Source organism: Castor canadensis, chromosome 1, assembly GCF_047511655.1.
Source record: "Castor canadensis chromosome 1, mCasCan1.hap1v2, whole genome shotgun sequence".
Classification (NCBI taxonomy): Eukaryota; Metazoa; Chordata; class Mammalia; order Rodentia; family Castoridae; genus Castor; species Castor canadensis.
In genome coordinates, this window is record NC_133386.1 from 159,225,267 (window position 1) to 159,252,387 (window position 27,121).

The window sequence follows — 27,121 nt, forward strand, 5'->3', positions numbered from 1 at the left end:
CATCAGTGTAAAAAAAAACAACTAATATGTCATTCAACCAACAACTTCTTTATCTAATAATGGAGTGATTATGATAACACCTATTGCATTTGATTGTTAGGAAGATAAAACAAAATAATGAATATATTTTAAACATGCCAGCTGTTAGCTGTTGTATTGATTGCTTGATTTATTGATTAGTGAATTTGACTCTGGACATAGGTCAAGGATCTGAATGAGGGCTTTCCATATTAAGATCAAGGATTTCTCTGGTCCTGGACAGAATGGTGGTTTTCTGCGATACTAGGTGACACAGGCACAATGGCCATTTCCTGATCAGTGCCATTTCTTAGTCAGTGGTTGGTAAGTAGAAGAGAATGGTCGTTGTCTTACTCAGTTTGACTCCATTGTCTTGTTGGCACACAGGGCCCCTGTGTCCTGTGCTTCTGCTCCCTCTCATAGTACCATAGTTGAGAAAGCTTGAAGACAGGGTATGCATAGACCAAGAGAAGTTGACAGTATGTTTTCTCAATATAGCAACGGTTAAGAATGTCAAAGTTAGACTACCTAATATTGAATCTTAGCTTTGCCATTTAGTAGCCAAGTGGCTTTAGACTAGAACTTAACTACATAGCACTAAGATTCTTCTGCCATACAATGAGTTTAAGAAGTTCTTATTTTTTATGGTGTGGAAATTAAAGGAGATAATTCCTACAATATACTTAAATAGTGTCCGGCACCTAATATTAGAGAAATGTTAGTTGCTATCACATGTTTATACATTTGATAATTTTAAATATTTATTAAATGCCTATTATATACTTGATAGTATTCTAAGTATTGGTGATAGGATGATCTATACTTGCATAGAACAAAACCCAGTACATTTAAAGAGTGAACAGAAATTTGCCAATAGAATAGAATGGGGGAGAAGGATGGTGACAGGAAAGACAGGTAGGTGACATGTCATGTAAAGACCTTACAATTGGGACCATAGGATTGTACTACAAATAGGAAAAAAACAAAAGAGGGTTTTAAATGTGAGTGATATGATCTGATTTATGTTTTTTAATACCTTAGGCTGTTTTTGGGGGAGTAAACTTTGAGTGACAAAATTGAAGCAGCTATATCTAACACCATATAGCACTTACAGTTTATATTTTCATAAATAATGAGCTTCTGAAGGGTAGCTCCCATCTTTTTATCCTCTGGTTTTTGAAATGCAATAATTGCTTAGTAAATGTTGGCTGGATGAAGGAATAAAAGGACTGAATCAAGCATGTCTGTAAGTTTTATGTATTTCAAGTACCTCTTCCACCATTCTTTGCAGGAAGAGGCTATGTGGTATCCTAACACCAGAATAAACCTACCTGTTTTGTTTCAATGTGAATCCATTGATTATTCCCAAGGTCACTGCTATGGTTTGTATGTCCCCAGAATGGTCCATGTGTTAGAGGTTTGATCCCAGGGAGGCAGCATGGATATTTAAGAAGTGGGAAGTTCATAGATACTGAGTTATAGTTTGAAAGGGATTAAGGTAGTTCTCCAGAGAGTGAGCTCTCACAAAACCCTGGGTGGAACCTAGCCTCACCCAGCTTTCTCTGCTTCCTGGTTTAAGATAAGACTGCTTGTTCCTATACATGCTCCTGCCATGATGTAATACCATTTACTGCCCTCACCAGAGGCTGAACCAGTGGGGTTGCTGGTGTTAAATGCCAAATGTCAGGGCTGGGAATATAGCTCAGTGGTAGAGTACTTGCCCAGGGTCTATTCCTAGCACCACAAAACTTGAACCTCTGACTGTGAGGTAAATGAACTTTAATCTTTATAAAGGTAGTCTGCCTCAGGCTTTTCTTTATAGGGATGAAAAAATCACTCAGTAACTAATAAAATCACAAAAATGTCAAAAGATTGAGAAAGAAGGACAAGTGCTCAACCTTCTTTTTTGAGCCTCTAGACTTTCAAGCATTGAACTTTGTGACATTGAACAGGGTTTTACTTCTGTTTGTGCAGATGGGCTATTAAAAACAAGGGTTTTCTTTTGAAGAACTATAAATGGATTAGTGTTTTAATTTAGCTAAACAATATTGCTAAATATGGAATGGGAAGAATTGTAAGACTTCTCAAGTAATCATTGCAGCAACTAAAAGATGAAATTTTAGCTGAGTCTGTGACTGGAATCTTTACCCACTGTCAACAACTAACATCCATTGACGTCTGTCATTTAGATATATTTAAACTGAGAGTGTGATGTTCCCAACTGCATGTGGGAAATTCTTAATCATCACCAATCCTAGGAGCTTTCATTTCTTTTCATAATTCATGAATTCATTATCAGTCTTTATTCAATCTAGGTTCTAACTGAAGATAAAATTTAGCATAGTTCTTAAGCAGATAGCCCCTTCTTAAAGGTAGATAGAAAAATCCTTGAGTAAAAGAGAAAAAAGAAGTAACAAGTAGGCTACTGAGCCTTAATGGAATCATTTTTAACTAAAGGTAAAACTTTACTTCGGCGTCCAAGGTAGCAGAATGAAAATGTTCCTTTTTTACTTCATAGCTTTGAGTCAATTAGAATCAACATTTTTTTAAAATTAAACTTCAATATGGAGCAAGATATAAAGAGGAAATGTTATATTTATATCCTGTAACTCTGAAAATCTTTCTTTTATTTGAGTCACCTTAGGTTATGGCTGAGGAATTTACTGCCTATCTGATCTGGAAATTTGAAAAAAAACAATGAAAATAATTCACTAGTTGCTAGTGTTATAAATTATAACAGCTTGCCAAAATTTGTGGAAAGATATATTTATTCTCTATTTTTTCATTATCATCCTGACAAATGTTATCATTATGTATGAGAAAAAAATAATTCCTTTAAGGCCAAGAACTTCTCTATCTTGGCCTAATATTATTTATGAATGTTTCAAACTTGATGTCCTGTGAAATTGTTTGGACATGAAGGTATTGACGGTCAGCTCAAACACGGCATGAAGGAAAGTGTATGAAAGACTCCTATTCCAGACACATTGCTTTCTGTTAGATCAGGTGTTGATAAATTGTGGTCCTTGTGTTGTATCTATATTGCTTATTGTTCTTGTAAATAAAGTTTTTTAAAAAAATTTTTATTTATTTATTTATTTTTGGGGGTCATTTCTCCCCCCTTCACCCCACCCCCTACCTTCCCCCACCCCCTGCTCACTCCCTTATCCCCCCTTACCCCTTGCTACCCGTAAATAAAGTTTTATTACAACACATCCACACCCACTTGTGCATTCTTTGTGCCTGTTTTTGTGTTACAGTGGTGAGACTGATTTGGTAGGGCAGTTGTGATGGAAACATGCATTACAAAGGCTTTTTACTATTTGACATTTTGTAGGCAAAGTTTGTCAGTCAGTGCTGAGGTGCAAGTTTTATAATTTTCCATCTTTAATTGCAAAATCATATTGTACATCAGTCTTCTAAGATGACAACTTTTTTTCTGTGAGTCCCAGTGACTCTGAGTGTGTATCACTGAATTCTTTTAGCTCCAATAAAGTCTACTGTTCTGGATTTTATATACTTGACCATAGGAGTTTTTAGATGGACCATGGCCCTACCCCAAGGGATATGATTCAGAGTGTGTGCTTCAAAAGATGCATAGCAGCAGTCTGGGAAATATAATAATCTTGACAGAAGTAAACTAATGTTGATAGAACACCTCTATATCTATGGATCAATATTGAGCAGTAGTTTTTCTCATGAGTTATCGCGATTTCCCTGAAATGTATAGTTAGAGAGTCATATAAGGAAACTAACACTCAGAAAGCTTCTTTGATTAAAGCAGTGAATCTAGAGAGTGAGTCCATAATTAAACATGAATTTGACCCCAAGATGTCCTTACTATATTTGGTCCCTTTCTGAGTAAGCTGTAATAAGCCAGACAAATTCAGAAGATTTGTATTGATAGAAACAAGTCATTTTTCTTCAACTTCTCACTATTTTATACTGCATGTATAGGTCAAGTAGATGCAATTTTTTTGGCTGCAAAGTGAGAGAGTATTAGTTTCTTACCACAGACTGCTATTCATAGCTCATGTCTAATTTTTTTAAAGTATATCTTCAAAATGGTTATAGAGGTCAATGGTCATGCTTCTTGGGAGATTTGAAACATTTTTTAGGTAGAGTGAGACACCCCCCCCCACCCGGTCGGAATTTTCATCAGCATGTAATTTTTCAAAGAGGTACAAAGTCCTTCAAAATGCCACAGCTAAAGGTTGTTGGGGGCATGGGGAATTTGAGATCAATTATATGGGTAAGCCCGCTACGATTTATCATTTGAAGATAACATCTATGTGAATTTAAAGAGAGGCTAGTCAATATCACAGCACAGAGATAGGACACCACCAGTGTAAGCGTGTTAGAGATAAAAAAGGGAGAGGAAAATCTTCCCTGTTCTCCCACCTTTCCATGAATGAGGGATGGGAAATAGATAGAAAAGCTGAGGGTGCTAGTTATTTTGACATAATTGTTCAGAGAAATGCAATGTAAGAAACACTCATTTTGAGTTAAATAATCAAGTGTTCATCCTGGGCCAATAGCAGAATCAGGTGTAATAGACTGCAAAAGTAAAATATATAGTAGCTAAATGGAAACCGGTTTAATTACATTAATGTCTCACTCTTTATTCTCATTTTCAAGGTGAAGAAAAGTCATGTATAAAAACAACCAGTCATAATCCCTTGAAATTCATCTAAGGTTTGGATAGTATTAAATAAAATTATCAATTAGGAATTAGCATGAAAAACAATTGTGAATGAATCACTTTCTATCTTTGGAGAATGTTATTCCTTTTTAAATGGCTTCTTCTCATGGACAAGAGGGTTTGCGTTATAATAATGCAACTAAATATCATTAGGATGCACATTTGGATGGCTTACTGTATTCATTTTGTCAGAAGTAAAACCAGGTCTGATATAAAGTTTATAAAGTCTGTTATTCATTAACTATTCTATCTGCCACTATTTTTGTTTCTGCAGGGTTCAAATATATCAAGTTTTATAGAATAAGAGAGGAAAGGGTGAGACAGTTTCTGATTGGCATGCCTTCTATGAGATGCGATTTTTGGAAGCAGGGGAGACTTTCTAATTGGTCTTTAGGAGGGCAAGCTGGCTATCTAGGGATATTTCATAGGGGAAGGACTACTCAGTGCTAGAAAGAAGGGCTTTCTGTGGTTTGTCATTTCCTAGAACAAGTGTAAGACAAAGAAATGCTGTTTTGTGGTCAGATTGTCATAATGGTCCTTATTTTGGAGTGGAGGAACTGCCATGCGAGTCATTTTCTTAATGTGTGTTTTTCTCTGGCTATAAAGGCTTGCCCATGGTGTACTTGTGAGCCAACTATCTCTATCTTGTATTTGAACTCAACTTCCATTTTGACACTTCCTATAGTTTGATGTATAAAATGATACAGAAATTTTAAAAAGTCCACAAAGAAGATAAATGTCCAACAAATGAATGTTAAATGGCCCAGAAAGATTGGTTTCAGATGGGTTGGTGAGATTCGAGTGTGAATCAAAACCTCTGCTCCTTGGAAGGCAAATGATAGAGTTTCACCTGGATATAGGATAAATATATTCTCTCCTAATCAATCATTATTATAGGCACAATCTCTTTATGAGTGTCATAATTAAAAGAGTTGAAAAATAAAATAAACTTGGATTCCAATCTTTAGGCTGTCCTTGTGATTGATGTGATTTTAGGAAACTTAATTAACTTTCCAAACCTTAGTTTCCTTCCTTTCTGTAGCATGGAAAATGCTCTGTAGAACCCTGTAGATTGCAGCTAATGAGTGCACATTTGCTGGTACATGATATGCAGTCTTTGAATTATAGTGAGTTTTAAAATTTTTTTTTATTATTTTTACATTTACTTACATGTGTATACATTGTTTGGGACCACCTCCTCCCCCCACCATCCCCCTACCCTCTACCTCCCCACTCCTGCTTCTAGGAAGAACCTGTTCGGCCCTCTTGTTCTCCGACTTTGTTGAAGAGAAAACATAAGTGCCGATAAAAAAGACAGAGTGTTTTTGCTAGTTTGAGATAAAGATAGCTATACAAAGAGATTCCTAGCATTGTTTCCATACACTTGTGTATTGCAAACCACATTGGTTCACCTCTTCACCACTCCCTGGTCCCCTTCCCACAGTGGCCTCTGCCAGTTTAAGATTATTATATTTGCTCCTCTACAGTGAGCACATCAACCACATTCAAGTTTTAGGTTTCCTTCCTATCCCTATTCCTCCCCTGTGTGTGTTCTCCCCTTAGTGTGTGACCCATGTCCAATAATATTGCTGCATTTGTTTTAGGTCTAAAGTCCACATATGAGGGAGAACATGTGATTTTTGGCCTTCTGAGCCTGACTAACTTTGCTTAAGATGACGTTCTCCAGTTCCATCCGTTTACTTGCAAATGACAAAATTTCATTCTTCTTTGTGGCTGAATAAAATTCCACTGTGTACAAATACCATATTTTCTTAATCCATTCATCAGCGGTGGGGCATGTTATCTGTTTCCGTAACTTGGCTATTGTGAATAGTGTTGCAATAAACATGGGTGTGCAGGTGCCTTTGCAATAACCTGAGTCGCATTCCTTTGGGTACATCCCTAGGAGTGGTATTGCTGGATCATATGACAGATCTATGTTTAGTTTTTTAAGAAGCCTCCATATTGTTTTCTCAAGTGGTTGTACTAATTTACATTCCCACCAGCAGTGTATAAGGGTTCGTTTTTTCCCACATCCTGTTGGTGGTGTTTTTGATGATAGATATTCTAACAGGAGTGAGGTGGATCTTAGTGTGGTTTTGATTTGCATTTCCTTTATGGTCAAAGGTGGTGATCATTTTTTCATGCGTTTTTTCGACATTTGCACTTCTTCCTTTGAAAAAAGTCTGTTCAGTTGCTTACGTCTTTATTGGTTCATTACTTTAGGGGGAATTTGGTTTTTTGAGTTCCCTGTGTATTCTGGTTATCAGTCCTTTGTCTGATGTAGAGGTAGCAAATATTTTCTCCCACTCTGTGGGTGGTCTCTTCAATTTAGAGACCATTTCTTTTGTTGTGCAGAGCTTTTAATTTCATGTAGTCCCATTTGTCCATTCTTTCTCTTAGTTGCTGGGCTTCTGGAGTTCTACAGAGGAAGTCCTTGTCTATACCTATTGCTTCCAGAATATTCCCTGCTTTTTCCTGTAGTAATTGCAAGTTTTCAGGTCTGATATTAAGGTCCTTAATCCACTTTGAGTTGACACTAATACAGGGTGATAGGCATGGATCTACTTTCAATTTTCTACAGGCAGATAGTCATTTTTCCCAGCAACATTTGATGAAGAGACTGTCTTTTCTCCATTGTACATTTTAGCGCCTTTGTCAAAAATAAGGTGGGCATAGCTGTGTGGATTCATATCCATGTCCTCTATTCTGTTCCAATGGTCTTCATGTCTGTTTTTATGCCAGTACTATGCTGTTTTTGTTGCTATGATTCTGTAGTATAGTTTGAAGTCGGGTATTGTGATACTTCCAGCATTGCTCTTTTTGCTCAGTATTGTCTTGGCTACTCGTGGTCTTTTGTGTTTCCAAATGTAAGTTAGGGTAGATTTTTCAATCTGTGTGATGAGTGTCATTGGGATTTTGATGGGAGCTGCGTTGAACATGTAGATTGCTTTTGGTACTAAAGCCACTTTTACTATGTTGATTCTGCCAATCCATGACTGTGGGGAATCTTTCTACCTTCTGTAGCTTTCTCAATCTCCTTGTTCAGTCACTTGTAGAAGTCATTTACAGCCTTCGTTAAGTTTATTCCTAGGTGTTTGAATTTTTTGAGGCTATTGTAAGTGAAGTTGTTTTTCTATATTCTTTCTCAATTTGTTCATTGTTGGTATATAGAAAGGCTATTGATTTTTGTATGTTGATTTTGTATCCTGCTACATTGCTAAAGCTGTTTATTGTGTCTAGGAGTTTTTGGGAGGAGGTTTTTTAGGTCTTTGAAGTATAGGATCATGTCTTCTGCAAATAGGGATGCTTTGCTTATTCCTTTACCTATTTGTATTCCTTGTATTTCTTCTTCTTGCCTTATTGCTTTGGCAAGGAATTTCAGGACTATGTTGAATAGGAGTGAAGAGAGTAGAAACCCTTGTCTCATTCCTGACATTAGGGAAAATGGTTTCAGTTTTTCCCTGTTTTTATATGACATATACATTACTTCTGGCAATTTAGGAGCTCCATTTGTGGCAACATAAGATTCTTCTCACTGATAAATATCCTCTTCTGAAGAACTCTTCTGGAGCTAAAAATGTATCACATTACTTAATAGATTTACCCTGATATTTAAACAGTTCAGCTAAAAGCCTCAAAATATTTTCTTAGTATTATAAAGTATTATAAAGAATACCTAGAGGTCAGTTGAGAACTGACCTTCATATAGCTGTAGATTAGATAACTCAGTTATATTAGATAGGGACTTAATGAATAAATGAGGATATTTCTACAACTGATAGCAAATGCACAGAAGCATGAATAGAAATGGGTGATGCTCCATGGAAATTCATTCTGAACTTTAGAGGGCAGATATTTTAAAATTAAAAAAAAATTTCCAACTAAAAAACTAGGCAGTAGAGAAATTGGTCATTATAAAGCCAATTTTATTTAACCATGTTTCTAATTCTGAATTTTTTATGCTAAGATACAATATATTCTGAGTTCAAACTCCATTATAGTCCAAAACTATACAAGATATTTATGACAGGTCTCATCCATTACTGTTTATAATTTATCCTTCCTGATCAATATCCATCCAATCATCCTCAGTTACTTTTTTTGAAATGTAACTTAACCCAAATATTTGATTTAGGTTCTGGATGTTAGAGACAAATAAATGTAAGACAGTGCCTATATTTGAAAAAACAGGCCAGTGGGGGAGTAGACATGTGTACAATGACAATATAATTTGGCTTTTCAGATGTAAACTCTTTAGATTTTGAGAAGGAGGTGTGATGATTCTTTTATTTTTTTCAGATAAGGGTATGTTATAGAATGCCAGTGGAAGGATGAAGGATGGGAAGGCAGGACTTTTTTGTGAAGTGGAACTTAAGATAGGTTCTGCAGGATGAGAATATATTTGCTAAAAGGACAAGTGAGAAGAGCATCACAGGTTGAAGGAACATCATGAGAATTGGCACCGAATGTTTCAAGGTGATACAATTAGTTTTTCTTCTTATGCATATTACTTACTAGTAGCTTTGTCTTTCTCTTGTTTCTGGCCTGGTACAAGGACTCATTAGCCCAAGAATTTGGTCAGTAGTAATGGGTTGGACTGGAAAGTTAGGCAGACTAAAAATATCCATGAGGAATAGTAGGAGAGAGAGTAAGGAACAAGGACTCCTGGGAATATAGTTCAGTTGTTAAGAGTGAGCACTCTGAAACTGACTGATTGGCACTACACCTGACTATCACTATTAGCTATAAAATCTGAGTGAGTTTCTTAACTATTCTGTCCCTTAGTTTACCACATCTATAAAATATGATGAATAAAGGTACTACCTTATAAGGTTTTAGTGAAAATTAAGTATGTAAATACACATGAAAAGCTTGCAGCAGTGTTTGGAGCAAAAGGAATGCAGTATGTTTCCTAAACTAGTAGTTAAAATATCTGTATACTAGAGAGGAGGAGAAAATTTAGGCTCCTCTACTTTTATGGGTACTATATACATTTTATCAATTAATTCTAAAAAAATCCAGTGAGGGTATTTTTTATTGATTTATATTTCTTTTTTTACTTTTTATTATCACATTATTGTTGTACACATTTACAAAAGTTTTTATAATACATTATAGTTGAATTCCTCCCCTCCATCGTTCTCCTTTATCCCACCCTCCCTCCATTCCTGGAATAGTTTCAACAGGTCTTATTTTTACATTTTCACACATGAGTACATAATATTTCCACTTCATTTACCCTCCTACACTCTTTTCTTGTATCTTCCCCTGTCTAACCGATCCCCAGACAGGACCTGTTGTACCTTCCTATTCTCCATTTTTGAAAAAAAGGCATTTTTGTTTGTTTGCAATAGCTATACAGGGATTTTCATTGTGACATTTCCATGTAGGTATTATAGCCCTAATTAGTTCATCCTATTTGTATTTCTAAAAAATGACTACATAGGAATGAATCACATACCTAACAATATGCAGAAGCAGGATCTGCATCCAAATCAACTCATGAGCTATTAGTGCTTGTTTTATAGACCTCTAACAGTTGGAGAAAGTGGTGGTGAGCAGTAAATAGAAAGGTTGGGCACCTGCCAGGGATAGTTCCAAGGTATAAGTCCCTAAAAGTAGAGGAAAGCCATAAGATTCAATGCAGAGATCTAGGCAGCATAAAATTCTCTTCCTGGTGATCTAATGGGATCAGAGCAGGGAAGAGGCAGCTTGGAGTCTAGGGCATAACTCTCCTGTGAGGTAAAGAGAAAGGGGGCATGATAGTATGTATTTAACATTGAATTAGGGGCACAGGAGCTGTAGGAGTGAATTGCAGAGCTTGTTGATATTCCTGGTTTGAATATTTTTACCGGTGAACAATGAGAAACAGTTGACTGTAGATTTGGGGAGATCCATGCAAAATAAGCTCTCATGAGCCAGTATAAGCCATTCAGAGCACATCACCTAAGCCAGGGCAGACTGACCCTAGTGATTATTCTGATAACCCACAAATTCCATCTTTTGTGACCCAGGAAAAGTATTGGGATTTTTGTTGTTGTTATCATGATATGGTTACCAACAGTTGTGCCTCTTGTTTGGACAAAAAGAACTCACCAGCATTAGGACTGGTCCCCTAACAAGTGTACATGTTCATCAAAGCAGCTTCAATTAGTTTCTTCAGGCCTTTCATGATGTCTCAGGTTATCCCTTGGGCCTGATAGAATCCTTGTTGAAATTATAAGGTCTGTTTGTGACTTGTGCTCTTCAATACCTTATGCCCAGTTCTATGTTGTGTGTGTGAGCTTTGAGCTGGCTGTTCTTTCTGCCTGTTCTTTTTTCTCCCCTTATTATGTGTTTTCTGGAATTCTCATTACACTATTTGGAAAGGCTCTGTACATCCTAAAACTCTTCATAGAATGTCCTTATATGCCTTATAATATCCTTCCTCTGAGGATATTGGTTTCTGAGTGAGGATTTTTTATTTTTTCAACACTTACCAAATGCATCTTGGAACCCAGAGGTAGCCTTCGCTTCTTCAAAGACAATTTTGCTGCATCCAGAGTAAATTCTTTGTCCTTCGTACAAAGCTATTTTTCTTTGGAAGTGTCACCATCTGCTCATAACACCTGTTACCCCTTCTAGTTGTTAGTGATAAATCTTTTGGCCACTTCCCTTCATTCACTGAGGTCTTTGGTACCTTGCTGCACAAGCTTCATTTTCACACAAGGCTGTGTCATCTTTCTGAACAAAAGTTCAGCATTGATGATTTTTACCTTTGGGACTGTAGTCATCTTCACTTCCATGCTACTTCTTATGTTCTTGACTTTGACATCACTTAACTGCTCCACCCCTAAAACCGTAGACTCCAACAGATTGATCTGTAGACAGAATCTTCCAGCTACAAGCTCTCATGTGTTTTTACACCATTTCACTCACTGCATACAGACTTCTATCCTCCTTAAACTGACATTGCTCTTCATGTTGTCACCTATGGTCTTCTGTCTCCCAGACCCACCCTTCCCATTGCTTCTGGAATAACGAATTGAAAACGCACCAGTGATCATATTATTCCCCAGCTTAAAACCAGTAATTCTATACTAGTTCATGCATTCATTTACAAATATATGAAAATAAACTAAGCAGGCAAAAATTGCTCCTTTCAGTGGATGCTTACTTCTTATGTTTAAGAATTAAATAAGAATTTTTTAATCAACCACTGCAAAAAATAATTGCTACCTCAATTATTTTCAGACAGAGCACATATTCCCATTGTCTTCATGATGAAGCCAGCTCTTTGCAAGGCATTCAGACCTGCTTTGATCTGACCTGTACTCACCTTCCTGATACTCTCCTGAGTTCTGGTTCCCAGTAGCACCTTTCAGTTCTGCGAAGCCACATTTTCACATGGGACTTCTTCATGCTTGGGTCTTTCCTATGGTAATCCTTTCCCCAGAGATTTCCTTCTTCCTACTTCTTACCTTTCCCTCACCCATCTTTCGGGACAGCTTGCATCATGCATGCCCTCTCCTAGATGCTCATTACTCCCTATGACTTTTCTTTGCATATTTCCTCCAAAGTGCCTTTAAAATGTCAGTGTCCTTTGTTTATGTCTGTGTCTCCTATTTTCTGTGCAAGGTATGCCCAATCCTGCCTCATCTCTACAACTCACCCAGCTCTGTTCCTTTCCAGCTGAGCTCACAGTGAAAACACCTATCTAGCTGTGCTCTGTGCCATCTAAAACAGTAGAACAGTAGTTGAAAAAGGGGCTTCTAGAGAGCTCTGAGAGCACTATGGAATAAATGAATCTTCACTTTGAAAAAGTTGCTTCTGGGGAATAGTGTTTAAAGAGGAGGCGGCCATCATTGAGGCTGGCTCCATTTTCTTCCTCTAGCTTTTTTCCATAGTAATTATTTTTTGATATGATTTAATAATAAATATCTCTCAATTTCATCTATTTCTGTCTCCCTCTCTCTGTCTCTGCCTTGATCTCTTTCTCTCTCTGTTTCATGTGTGTGTGTGTGTGTGTGTGTGTGTGTATTTAAGGATATACTCTAAAATTCTACAATTTATTAGCCATTCTCAAGCATGTCTCTGAATTAGATCACAATGTATATCTAAGAAGAATGATTTTAGCCTCCAAAAAATGCTGTTATATTGTTCATATGGGCATTTTAGATTTATTTTTTCCAAAAATATGGTTCATTTCCCTAAGGTGGGAAGACCCGTCCATCTTTATCATCGGCATTCTTATTCAACACTCCTCTCTTACTTTTCCATTTCTAAAGAACTTCTGAGTTTTTTAACTTAAGAATTTTAATTTCTTTCCCACTTTATAGGGCAAAGTCATTAAACAACAACAGCACACACATACACACACACACATACACACACACACACACACACACAAGCAAATTGACTGTCATGCAATCATGTAATCCAAGCAATGGCAGCTGGTCTCAGGCAGGGGAAAAGAAAAGTCACCTCATGTGAGCAAGAGGTGGCAATCCTGCTGTCACTGCAGGTTGAGGGGAGGAGAATAACTGTCTTCACAGGCTAGGATACCACATGGAGGGGATATTGGCTTTTACTTAGGTCTCCAACGCTGACTAAGAGATGAGAAATCCTGGAAGGTGGCAGTGAACGACTGCTTTTGAACCAAAAAAAGTGCAAAAAACAACTCAAGTGCAAGTTGTCTTCTGGTGTGTTAACTGCTCATTGAGTCTTCATAATTCTCTGTCCCTCAGATGGGAATCCTAAGTTCAGAAATATGAAGTAACTTCCCCAAAGTAACACTAACAGGTAGCAAAGCAGGGATATGGACTGAGATCCATCACTTTTTTTTTTTTTTTCTAGCTATGTGACATTCAGCTACTCAGGTGTGAGCCTGCTATTATCCACTCTAAGAAAGGAGAAGTACAAGCCTAGGATTGATCTTTTTATTTTTGAAAATCTTTACTGAGATATAATTTGTACACTATACAATTTACCCATTTTTAAAATGGAATATAAATTTATCATTTTTAATACATTACATCATTTTATAAATTGTGCTAAAATTATTCATATTTACATGCAACATAAAAATTGCCATTTTAGCCACTTTAAGTGTACATTGCAGTGGCAATAATAATGGTAACAGTGCTGTGCAACCATCATCACTATTTCTAAAACCTTTTCATCACTCCAAACAGAAACTCTACCCAGTGAGCAACAGCTGCCCATTCCTCCCTACTTCCAGTCCCTGAAATTTTCCACCTCCTGGAAACCTCTGATCTATGCTGGAGACACAATGGAAAACAGTCAGACAGTTCCTCCAAGAACTAAACCTAGAATTACCATATGATATAATTCCATCCATAGAGGTATACCTGAAGGAAATGAAAGCAGGGACGGAACAGGTTCTTACACACCAAAGTTATAGCATTATTATTCACAATGGCGGGAAGCTGGCCTAGTATCTTTTTCCTCTTCATTCCAAACATATGGAGAAGACCTGAGTCTCAACTTTCCCATAGCATCTCTACTATTTTACAGTGTTCTTCCAACTTGGATGTTATTACAAGTGGATGTAGGTCAGTATAGACAACCATTTTTTCATCATTTACCCCCCTATGAACCTTTTAACTATTTTTCTCTTTTTACTGTCCCATAAAATTTTAATACCTCAGACATACTATTTGTCCACATATTGTGGCCTTGTGGAAGACCACAGATATTTTTAATATCTAACATCCCCCAAAGGCCACCTTCAGGCCCAACTTTTGACTCCCTTACAGGTAATGGTGCTGCAAGTTGAGAGTACATGGTGCAGAGGTTGGGAGCCAGACCTGCTTGGATTTGTGTTTCTGTGTGCTCTTGAATAGTTGACTAGCTTTTCGATGTATAACTTTCTTAATTTGGATACCTACCCAAAGGATTATTATGAGGACAAAATGAATTACTAATGTAGGAAAATACTGGAACTTACAAAGTGCTGTGCAGATATTCACTATTATATTTATGAAAGAATTCTTCCATTTAAAATGCAGTTTAAGTACTGGCACCAGATTTTCTTCTATTTCCATTTTTGGGGTGGTATAGTCTATCTCACTTTTGGATTGTGTTTTCAGATGAAAGCAGTTGTGTTAAAAGTCTTTGTCTTTCCTCTCTATCCATTTATTTTTGTATTTTCTTAACAATCACGTTATAGTCTAGACATAATGTTTTTTAAGGACCAGTCTAAATGTTTTATGATTTTCATATATGCTTCATGGATTCAGTCAAATATATAAGAATTTGGAATTGGGAATAATGGAGTTGGGAATGCTAAACCCAGTTTGTGTTAATTAACTACAAGTTCATATATCTCTGCAGGTCCCTGATTAAACAATCAGGAATTCAGTGTCTGGTGTTTAATCGCTGGTTAATTTGAGTCTGTAGTGAATTGGATCTACACTTTGGGCACCAAATTATTTATTGTTAAAAGATTAAAATCTATGCACTTTATTTTGACTACTCAGTGGAAGTGATGAATGAATAAACTGACCAAGTGACTACAGGAAATTGCTATTTAATTAACCAAGGAAGGTGAATATTTTTAGAAAGAAAAATTTAAGGTGGCTTTGTGGAAGGCCAGGAAAGAGTAGATGCCATGGGTTGAAATTCCCCACTGTCACTTTCCACCTATTTAACCTCTTGTACCCCTATAAAATGAAAATGTTAATAATACCTGAATGATATTAGTAAAGATGAAATTAATCAGTATATCCAAAGTGCTTAAACTTGTGCCTGGCACAGAAAAGTAATCAACGAATGCTACATATTATTGTAAAGAATAGTCACACCCAAAGATATAGAGGATATGGATGGCTTCTTTGGTAGTGTTGCTGTCTTCCACCTCATTTCCTTTACTCCTGGCTGACTTTGTTTTGTGTTTGTAAAGAAAAATATTAGTTATCCAGTAGAATCAAAATAATAAGGAAAGATCATCAACATTTTGTTGAGCCATCCTTCTTGCCATCTTAAGACTCAAAACAAATATATTCTCAGTAAATCCTTCCCAATTCCTTTCATTGGAATGAGTGTCTTCTTTCTGTAGTAGAAAAATTGTGCTTATGTGCTCCATGTTCATGTGAATGTCTGTCTCTCTCCTGAATGAGTCCAGGTTCTGTGAAGTCACAGACTAGGTCCTACTGACATGTGGAATCTTTATTTCCTGTGGAATTTGGCAGTCCTCCTATATTTCCCGAGTTTCCCTTCTCAATTCTGGGGAAGACAGCATTGCTGTAGCTTTTATATCTTTGAGTCACAACTCACGAGGAAACTTAGACCTTCTCAGGAAACGTTGGTTTTGTTTGGACCATCAACTGAAATAATATACAGACACTGATAGATTCAGATCTGTTGTGACACAACTTGAGGCTAAGATTAAATAAGTTACCCTTCATTGGGTGTGTTTCTCTCCTCAGAGACACTTAACATTAGTTTATAGACACTCTTGAAGGTCAGAAGTACCAGCTGGAAAGAAAGTCATGGGGTGGTGGTGTCTTGACACTTTTCTGTGGTCAGCTAGAAATTGGTATGCTGTGATTCTCAATGGCAAAAGAATGTCTTACTTTGTGACAGTATTTGATTCTGAAATTGATCCCAGCAGGGAAAAATCATCTTAACCTGAATTTCCAAATAGTTGGCATAGCTACATATGTAACATACTTTAAAACTATCAGTAACACAATAATCTAACTTGAACACTATTTGAATTTTTAACATGAAATTATTTGATTTAGCAGGTGCTGTTTTTTAGACTTGTGTTTGAATATGACGTAAATTTCCATTTTACTAGGCAACTGAGAAACTTAAAGGGTTAATGTGTGAGTCAGCTCAGGCTGCCATATCAAAATATCATAGACTGAGTAGTTTAAAAAAAAGAAACCCTTATAGTCTTGGGAAGTCTGAGATCTGGACACCAGCACAATTAGGTTTCCATGGGGGTTGTCTTCTTGGTTTGCAGGTGGCAGGCCATGTTTTCTGCTTGGCTCTAGATGGAAAAGAGTGAATGAATTGAGTTATTTGGTGTCTCTTCTTAATAAAAAGAACTAGTACACATGATAAAGGATTCACCCTCACGGTCTTGTCTAGTGCTGTTCACCTCCCAAAGTCCTGATCTTCAGATGGCATTGTACTGGGAAGTGGGGCTTCAAATTTGGGAAAGGGGCACAATTTACCCCATAGCAGCTCTAGTGTGTCTTATTTATCATTTGTCTTTCCCTCTTCTTTCTCCCTTCCTTGCTATTTATGAATCCCACCTTTCTCTCTCCACTAAAACTATAGGTATTTGACATTCTTGGGTTGCCTCTGAGAAGTAGATATGTTTTGTTCAGCTCAAATTGTCTGGAGAATAAATAGAACCAATGTTAAAAAATTAATGCCAGAATTTCCAGCTTGCTCAGAAAGATCAGAGATCTAGTCTATATTTTGTGAGTGGCAACTGAAAAATGGAGACTCAGGGCCATGCTGCCTTGGCTTGTATTTTCTTTTCTTTTTGTCTTGCTTAGGATAATCCAAGGACTCGTGCATGTTGTGTTCAGTTTCTCTTTTCTCATTTGAGAAAGGAGATAACAGTCCACATTCTGTCTCACTCACTGGCTTTTTAATTTTTTTTTTTAGGGAAGTTCTAGGTTCATAGCAAAATTGAAGACTCATAGATTGCCCAAATTCCTCTAACCCTACACAAACAGTATCCATTGTCACATTCCTTCACCACCAGATAGTACATTTGTCATAACTTATGGATCCACTTTGACACATCATATAACTTAAAGTCTTAAGTTTGCACTGAGGTTCCCTCCTGTTGTTGTGCATTCTATTAGTTTGAACATATGGTAATGTCCTGTTTTCTTCATTTTATGTAGTAGCATGTAGAGTACTTTCACTGCCTTCGAATCTGCCCTAAAAGATCACTGAATTTGTTTAAGTTCAAATTAGAGATCATATGGCTCAAACTTTAAAAAAGTATCCAGTATGACACAGATTAAAAATATTGATGGTACTAATATACCAACCAGCTTGCTACCACTACTGTGTTTTTATAGCCATGATCTCTTCAAAGTCAGGAGATTAGTCTGGTAAAATTGCTCTGTAGGTTATCTTACCAGTCCCTTGAGGACCTGCCCAAAGCAGTGCTTTTCTGTGAAATATCCATTTGCTGTTACAAGCTGCTTTTTGTTTTCTTGGGAGATGCCAACTCAGTTGACAAAGGAACAAGGGTGAGGGCTCAAGTCATCTTAATAATATTTTCTCAGACTCATGTCTGAGGAAAGGCATGTGGAACATCTGTAAGTTTCTCCCACAAGGAGAGGTGGTGGACCAAGAGAAACTGTTCCAAAGGCAGTTTTTTTTTCGATGAGTGGAAGAAATGCCTGAAAATATCAAGAGCATTAAAACAAGGGTCAGGCTCCCTCATTTTATAGATTGGAAAACCAAAGTCTAGAGAAGAAAAGTGATTTTGGCATAGTCACAGTTATCTAATTACTAAAGCAAGAATGGATGATCATATAGATCAGTGGTAGAGCATGTGCCTAGCATGTATGAGGCCCTGGGTTCAATCCCCAGTACTAAAAAAAATAAAAATAAAAAAACCAAAGAGGATGGAACTCATGATTCTTGACTGTCAAGTCAATGTTTTTGGTGCAACAGTAAGAGTAAAGCAAGTATGCTCTTTGTAGTCATACTTGGACCTTGGCTGAAAACTCTGCATACTCTACAAGGTAGTATCTTATGTTAGACCCTCGAAGAAATGACATGCAATATGCACAGTCCTTCACACAAAAAATGAACTCTAAATATTGGTTTTCTTTCTATACTCTGTTTTCTTTTTGGATTTACACAGGAAATGGGGCATGAATTTTCTTTTCCCTTTGTCTTGTGTCTAACCCTCCCTGGGTTGTCTTTTCCTAAGACATTCTTACATAATTTATGGATAAATCATATCATTTTATTAAGTGAATTCTTTGCACCTACCTCTATGTTATACACAGACCCTGATCTTTAATTTAATCTTCTTCTATCTGCTATCAAGACCTTGAACTCTAATTTAATGACAATGATGTCAGATTTGGGTCTGTTTGCTCTGAACTCATGCAGATAGAGCCTGGTGATATGTGAAGAATCATTATGCTACATCAAGTTTCATTTTAAAGTCCATAAGTATACCTTTTAAAAATGAAAACAAACTACTTCACCATCCTGGGGACATAAATCATGTATTTTCATTATTTCAGAAGACCACCAGAAGATGAGTTCTAATATTTCACAGGCGACAAGCAATTTATATGAATGAAACACAATTTGTAGCCTATTATACTGAAGCTGAAATACAATTTTAAATCTTTCTTTAGCAATATTTAATAATAATATAAAACCCCTGGCTTTTTTGTTACTAATTTAATCTATAGGAGGCAGTCAGTAGCCTTTAGCAACTGAAGTAAGGGCTGTATGAAGTTATGGGTTCCATGTGAAAGCAGAATTCATCCATCTGTTTTGGGGACCTGGGTTTTGGAGCCCAAAGTGTGAAACTATTAAGATCTGATATAAAAGAGTGAAGGAAGCCATGATGCATGGAGCAGCATTGCTATTTCAACAGATAGTGTGATAGAAGAACACATGTCATGAATGACATTGTACATGGACACAGAAGTTGAAGACATGTTTGTTCCCATGCATACCTTGGTGGCATCAGACATATCTAACATAGTCATGGCATTGAAACATTACTGAGTGTTAGAACCAGCATGGTGAAAATATGAACTTTTGAATTATACTTAGATGCAAATCAAGGTTTATATGCTGGTTGATTTTGTGCCTTGGTCCACTGGTATGATAATCTCTGATCATCAGTTTACTTATGAGATGGAGATACCTACCTCCTATAATAGTCATGAAGGGTTCAGTGGAATGATGAGATGTTCCACATAGAGTACCTAGCACAGTGTCTGATACATAAAAGGACAGGCAATTATTGTTTACCAGGTTCCAGGGGCTATTTCTAGTTTTATCCTATGAGGCACATACTGTGTGGCCTCTAATCATCTTAGTATCACTCTGTATGTAAAGATGTGCTTTCTAAATCCATTTATCCTTCTAGTAGATATCAAGTTAACATTATTCTTCCTAGACAAGTTTTCTGGACTAATCCAGAGCTTTGACTTGAATCCGGATTTGAGTGTGTTCAATTGTACCATGAGATTCAGCCTCAGACTTAGCCCCTTCTCATCTTCTGCCTGTGGGGTGACTATCACATTGGGAAAGACAATTGCTCAGGAAGATTGTGTTAGGAAGAGCTCTGTCACTACCAGGACAAAGGTCTGACTGCATTTTTGGTCTATGATAAGAACCCTCATTGCTTTGCATCCACTTATTTACCCTCTCTGAATGTTGGTTCCTTCTTTTAATAGGGAGTTATTGCTTTGTTCTATTTTTGCAATTATTTATTACCTCTCAGCTCTCAGAACCCCTTTCACTGTGAACAAAATGCAGCACTTATCCTAGCCTCCCTTTAAAAATCTCGATTGTTCATTATTTCCACAGATTGTTTCCTCAGGATATCCCATCTCTGCAATGCTGTTAATTCTGTTTTGATTCTCTTTAGAATCATATTTCCTTTTGAAGTACTCTTAAGTCCTACTACAGTTGTCTGCTGGGTTCTATCTTTCCCTAAGGATGGAGAAGCAATCTTTATTTTGGCAAACTTGTCATTGTTCTATTCCCCATCTCTTTCTTCCAACATCTTGTCTCAAGAGATTCAGCTGGATGACTCAATTTTATTTTCATTCTCCTTTCTTAACCATTTATAACAGAAGGTTTTTTTTATATGTGGTGGTTGCATGATGAAGAATAAACAAAAAAGTTAAGATTGTTACAGTTTAATTTTATGGTACTTTTTCCAATCTTTTGGCTTTATTTTAGTGCTATCTTTTTTCTGGACTGGTATCAGGAAATTATTAGAAATTCAAGAGCCAATATTACAAATGTTATAAGCTGAGAACAAAGCCTTCTCCAAGACACATCAGCAGAGAGGCAGAGATGTATGGCCATGGGTCTTGGATGAATTGTGGAGAACATGGGTTTGATTAAATCTATGGGAGAAATTCTCACTGGGATTTTCTAAACATTCCTTTGTCTGTTTTTTTAAGAAAATATTTGTATTCAAGGGCTTAGAATCTTAACAAACAAGGAGGTGGCTTGGTCTATTTGAATCAAAATTAGCAACTCCTAATCTAGATGAGATGTAGGCCTCTCAGCAATAACAGTGGCCTGAGGTAAATGAGCTGGGAATTTCCTCTGGGAGGAGTGACAAGGGTCCATGACAGGTAAACATTCATTGCAGTCAGCAGCCTGGTTGTCACCTGTGGCCATGGGCAAAGATTGAATTGTCTCTAAGGCAAGTCCAGACTAGTTTCTCATCGTGAAGAATGGCTAGGCATACCAGCAGAGTGAGATGGACTTCAGTGTAACTATGTCTGTTTGAGTAAAATACCAACATGATTTAGCCTTCAGCTTGCCCTGATCCAATCAATTCTCTTCACTACAGCTGGAGTGATATTTTAAAAACAGAAATTGGATTGTGTCACTGCCTTGATTAAAGTCCAAGCTCTTTCACATGGCCTACAAGGTCTGTCAAGATCTGGGTTGAACTTATTTTCCCAGTTTCATTTCAAATAGGCATAGCTTCTTACTGTAGTTCAGTCTTCTTGAACTTTCTTCTCTGTCTGGTGTGCTATTTCTCTTCCTTTTATCTGTTCCACTTCTACTTTAAGTCTCAGGTAAAACATCACTTCCATAGAGAATCCTTCTCTGACCTTCTCAGAGTAGGTCAGCTGACTTTGTTAAAAGGTTTCATATTTTTGGTAGAAATTATTACAGGTTTTGCCAGACTGTGGGAAGGATAGCATTTCATTCATCACTTTACTCCAGAGTTTAGTAGAGGGCCAATTAATGTCCTTTGGACATCATTACTAAATTATTCTTTCCCTTCTTAACTCCATGGTGATAAAGATGTTTGCCTGTATACAGTTTCCCCTTTGGATCTCTACCTTCATTCTCTGTCTGGTGAATTCCTGTTTATCTTTTAAGATCCAGCTCTAGAATCCCCTTCTTTTGAGTACTTTTCATAGATGCCCTCTGTACTCATCAGGGCAGGCTCAAGTGCTTAAATCATCAAGGATATATTTCTAGGTCATGCGACATGTTTGTAATACATGTCAGATGGCCTCCTTCCCTCTCAGAGACACATGGTAAAAGAGTCTCCATCTCTGTGCTTCCATGATTCCCAAGACAGGAACAAGAAAATGTGGAAAGCCAGATACTGGCTCTAATTTTTCCACTTAGAAGTAGAATGCTCTCATCAGAGTTCATGTTCAGTCATACAGCTGAGCTTAAATTAGAAAAGAATTGGAAAGCATAATTATGCCGTGTGCCCAGAAGTAGGAAAATCGATATTTTATAAACAATACTATTGCCAACCAATAGAACACCAGTCCCAAGAGAACACCAGTAATTTATTTTTCTACACTTTTGTAGTCATACCAGAGACTTTGTAATCATCAATAACTAAGTAACTTTCAAAAGGTTAATGCCAAGGGATGCAGAGATAGGAGAATCATGGTTTGAGGCTAGCCCAGGCAAAATGGTAGTGAGAACTTATTTCAAAAATGAGCTGGTTGTGTTGGTACACATCTGTAATCCCAGCTACTTAGGAGACAGAGGTAGGAGGATTGGTCTGAAGCCATTATGGGCAACATTAGTGGGAGAACCTGTCTGAAAAGCAAAATAAAAAGTAAAAGGACTTGGGGCGTGGGTCGAGAGGTAGAGCACCTGACTTGCAAGTGGGAGGCTCTGAGTTCAGACTCCAGTACTGAACAAATAAAAATGTCAAGCACACCACACTATGATGCCATCGTTTAGTTTCTCAGCTTATGCATTTCAGTGCTGTCAGTGCAATGATTGTTTGCTCCCATCAGAATTCCTGGGATAGGTGCTTTGTTCTCCAGGAAGTAACTCTGAGATGGAGACTGGCACACAGGAAGTTGTTGACGCCTGAGTTACTTCACTAATTTCTTGTGTTTGGTTTTTATCATGCTATGGAGGCCTTGGTAGCTGTGGATCTCTTTCTAAGACCTCAATTACCCAACAATAACTTTTATTTATAGGCCGACAGTCCTATAGCACTGAAAAAGAACTTGGTGTTGTTCCAGGATGTTTTATTAGAAAATAAATCAACATACTTTTCTTTTAACAATAAATAGATACGTGAGTTTTCTAGTGTCAGTGTGGCCATTTTTATACTTAGTTTCTCTAAATTAAGGGCATTAGGGTGCCGGTGATTATCTTAAGAGAAACATGATATTTGATTTATAATCACTTTTAAAGTGATTTCATGAGATAAATCGTAGTAAATAAGAGGGTCACTTCTGAATTCAAATCCCAGGTCTAGTATGTTTTAATGGCATGACTTTAATTTAGATATTTAACTTTTCTGAATTGCACATTTCTGAACTACAAAATGGGGTAGTATTTTTACTTTGCTCACAGAATTACATGTGGGTCAAATTAAATAATGTCCTTAGGGTAAACTGATAAGGATGCTGGGGTCAGAGCAGTGAAATCCAAGGCTAGTAACTAGCAAAATCAGAATGAGCTCACACTTTTCGTCTTGGATTTTCATGCTGAACTCCGATCCCTCCATCTCTGTAATCATCACACTGCCTATGTATGAACATAAATCCATTTTTGCAAGCAAACTCTGTACTTATGGTTGTAGGGTATTTTAATCCTCATCATGAAGATTTTCTGAGAAAACTGGTGATGCTCTGACCTCTATCCCAAAGAGAATAATATCTTTTGTTGAATCAGCCCATTAGTCTATCACATGGGATAGATCCAGGTCAAAGGATGAAAGACATTAATTTGCATCAGATAACAGCTGCTATCTGTATTCACAGTGCAACATGGGAGAAACTGGCTGCAGCATCATTTTGTAACAGATGGATTAAAGCATGTCTTAGTAAGACACATAAGCAGAGAAGGGCTGGATTCCCTTGATCTCTCTGATAAAAGCTGCACCATGTACTGTGCTTGCTCGATACATATTAATTCGTACCAACTCTGGATGCAAAACTCCTTGATTATGGACATTTAAATAGAATATCCTCCTTGGTCAGAAATTAATAATTGATTTGGTCTTCCTACTTCTTAGCTTCTTAACTGTTGTATCTCACCATGCATCTTTCTAGAAATACTTTCAGCTCAGGATAGGATCTAATGCACCAGCTGAATTTGCACTTAAAGTTTTGTGTTTAATGCATCTTGCTTTTTCTCTTGACTTCAGTGGGCATTCACCTTTTGTAATTTCATTGCAGGGTGATTAGACTCTGGTTCAATTATTTGACTAACCAGGATATTGCTTCTTTTTTTTTTTTCTTCCTTCAGATATTGATGAGTGTGCAGCCAAGATGCATTACTGTCATGCCAATACTGTGTGTGTCAACCTGCCAGGGTTATATCGCTGTGATTGTGTCCCAGGATACATTCGTGTGGATGACTTCTCTTGTACTGGTGAGCGTTAAGGAGCAATGCTGTTTTTCTAAGTCATCCCTTTTCTACACCATATTTGTGTTGTTACATTTAGCTCCCAGTGAACAAATGGCTATTTTTACCTAAATAATTTTTCTTTTTCATTATTTCACTCTCATCTTTTGAGAAAAGAATAATGACAGAAATTTAATCTGCATAATTTATTTCTACTTCCAGTATTTTTTCCTTGACTATGAGCATACATGCATGGGTGTATGATTTGGAGTTGAAGTCCTAGTTGCCTAGGGTAACACTGAAGGACTGAGAGATATTAGTTCTAAAAATTAAAGTATCAAACTATTTTCCTTCCATCATGATGAAATTTTTTATAAGAAAATGTACTTTTTGAAAGATGAGTGTTATATGGAAAAAGGTGGCAGAAATACTTGGTGATCAGGGGATGGGCATATGGGAGCCAGTCAAGATTATTTTCATTAATATTTGCATATTGTGAGTTCCCGTCATTTCTCTTCATATCACTGTGCTCAGCACTAATGTGGATCCATGGACAGTGGTCATGGCCTATGTGGTTTTGTGGAGAAAACGGTTTATAGTTCCAATGTATTTTCAGTAATGTATCTGCAGGCATGAACCTTAAATTGGTTAAAGGTGGTAGAAGATTCCAGGCCTTTCTTCGACTGGAAAAAATGTATTAAAATGCCCCAATCAGCAACCTATAGGAAAAGAACCCTCTGAACTCAAGATTTCAGTGATGTTATAACTTTACCTGACCCCTGCATCTTTTCTCCTGTTCTAATGGCATTGGCATATAAAATCTACCACTTAGTGTATTTTTCTAAACAACTATCTCAGAAGTGTAAAAAGCTGCAAAAATTATGGAAACATGTATGTCCAAATGCCTTTGTTATTGACTGTTGCACATTGACAAGTTGCCATTCTTCAAGGGGTTAGAGAGCTCCTACTGATGCATATTTCTGAGACCAACATGTCAAATGTCATTTATCTGTCTTATACACAGTATAATTAAAATCCTAGAGAAACATGGGAGAGAATTCATAAACATAGCACGCTAGGATTTAAATATTTTTCTCTTCTTTTTTTGTAGTATTCTTGTACCGGGAGTACATTGTGACATTTACAAAAGTTATTACAATATATTATAGTTGAATTCACTCCCTCCATCATTCTTCTTCATCTTCTGTCCCTCATTCCAGGAATAGTTTCAGCAGGTCTCATTTTTCCATTTATGTACATGAGTACATGATATTTCCACCATATTCACCTCCTGTATCCTTTCCTTATATCTCCCGCACTGGTATCAACCTCCCCCTACCCCCAGATAAGACCTGTTTTGCCTTCCTGTTCTCTATTTTTGAAAAAAAAAGACATTTTTGTTTAAGATAGCTATGCAGAGTGGTTCATTCCCTCTATTTTTCTACCTTAGTCCCCTTCTTATGGTGATTTCAATAGGTTTAAAAATTCCATATTTATTCTTGTATAGGAAGTACATCAACCATATTCACCTTCTTAACTTCCTTCTTTTACCCTCAGTCTCTCATATGTGACCTCCCCTTAGTGTGACCTGTTTTTCATAATATCATTTGTATTTGTGTTGTGTATATTTTAGGATCTAATATTTTAAGGGGTCAAACTCTTGTGCTTGTAAACAAACACTATCTAAAAAGTTGTGAAAATTATACCTATCACTCTGTTCCTAATAATAAGTGTAGCTCATAACTTATTTTAACCCAATGATTAGAAGAAGCTGGTGAATATCCTCCCAACACAACAGTGCCACATCTTGCAACACAATAAACCTTAATGCAGGCCCACTTGTGTGGAAGGCCTCGTTGTAATCATATCAGAATGCCACCTCTTCTCTTATTTTCTCACTGAGGAAGGAAGGGGAAAGCTGGTGCTTAATTCCTATTAAGGACAGAAGTTCTGCCTGGTATTTTATGTATGGATCAAGGTGGAAAATGTGTTATCTTAAGAATTGGCTCCAGAATTATCTCCTGAAAGTAAACTGTGTTGTTTTAAATAAAAGGGTAAGGGTATCAGTGGGCATCTAAACACTCCCCATTCCCACCCCCCCCACACACAAAGAGAAAATAGTTGTGCCAGAAAAAAATACATCACACACACATACTTTTTGGGTTTTTTGTGTATGTGTGTGTTTTAGACGGAGTAGAAAAAATAGAAAATACAAAAGAGACACAAATAAGGGGTGAATAATCAGTCAGAGAGCAGGAGCAGAAGGCAGGTGAACATGTCCCAAAGGAAAGAGAGCTAGGAGAATTTTTTTTTAATTCATATTTGCATACAATGTTTGAGTCATTTCTCCCCCCTTCCCCCACCCCCTCCCTTACCCCTAGGAGGATTTTTTAAAGGATAGGAATCTTTGATGTGAGGTTTGTCTGCTGTTTCATTATACAATATGCTATATAAGTCTTCTGCATGACCCTCAAATCTTCAGTAGATCTACCTTCCGTTAATGCTGGGTGAACACTGTCCTCCAGAGCACAATATAAATGAATGTTAAACAACAGAAATGGTACAAGTGCATATAGGATCTTGGTGCAGCAGATCTAGAGGTAACCATTATAATGTAACTATCCTTCGTGATATCCCCTCCCCACCGTACACTTACATATGCATACATGTGTGTCAGTCCCCATCACCTGATCTCAGGAATGCCACTAATCTTGATGAGGGCTTGGGACATCCATAGGTCATACGTCATGTTTCTCTTTGAAAAGTCTGCCTTTGAATTCAGATTCTTTCCAACCCATTTGCCTCCATGTTTTTCTGCTTTTCGTTTACAACAAAACTTAATTTGTCTGTGAC

General features: G+C 37.1%; 1 protein-coding gene across 4 annotated transcripts in view; it reads left to right on the forward strand.

The window, feature by feature from the left end:
* Nell1 (neural EGFL like 1) overlaps positions 1–27,121 on the forward strand; it is an 828,356-nt gene that overhangs the window by 396,197 nt on the left and 405,038 nt on the right. For 3 of the 4 annotated variants that reach the window (XM_074042879.1, XM_074042893.1, XM_074042884.1), the window contains exon 13: positions 24,170–24,295. The exons of the other annotated variant lie outside the window; for it this stretch is intronic. In XM_074042879.1, coding sequence (XP_073898980.1) covers positions 24,170–24,295 — 126 coding nt within the window. The remainder of the gene's footprint in view (positions 1–24,169; positions 24,296–27,121) is intronic. 4 annotated transcript variants of the gene reach the window in all.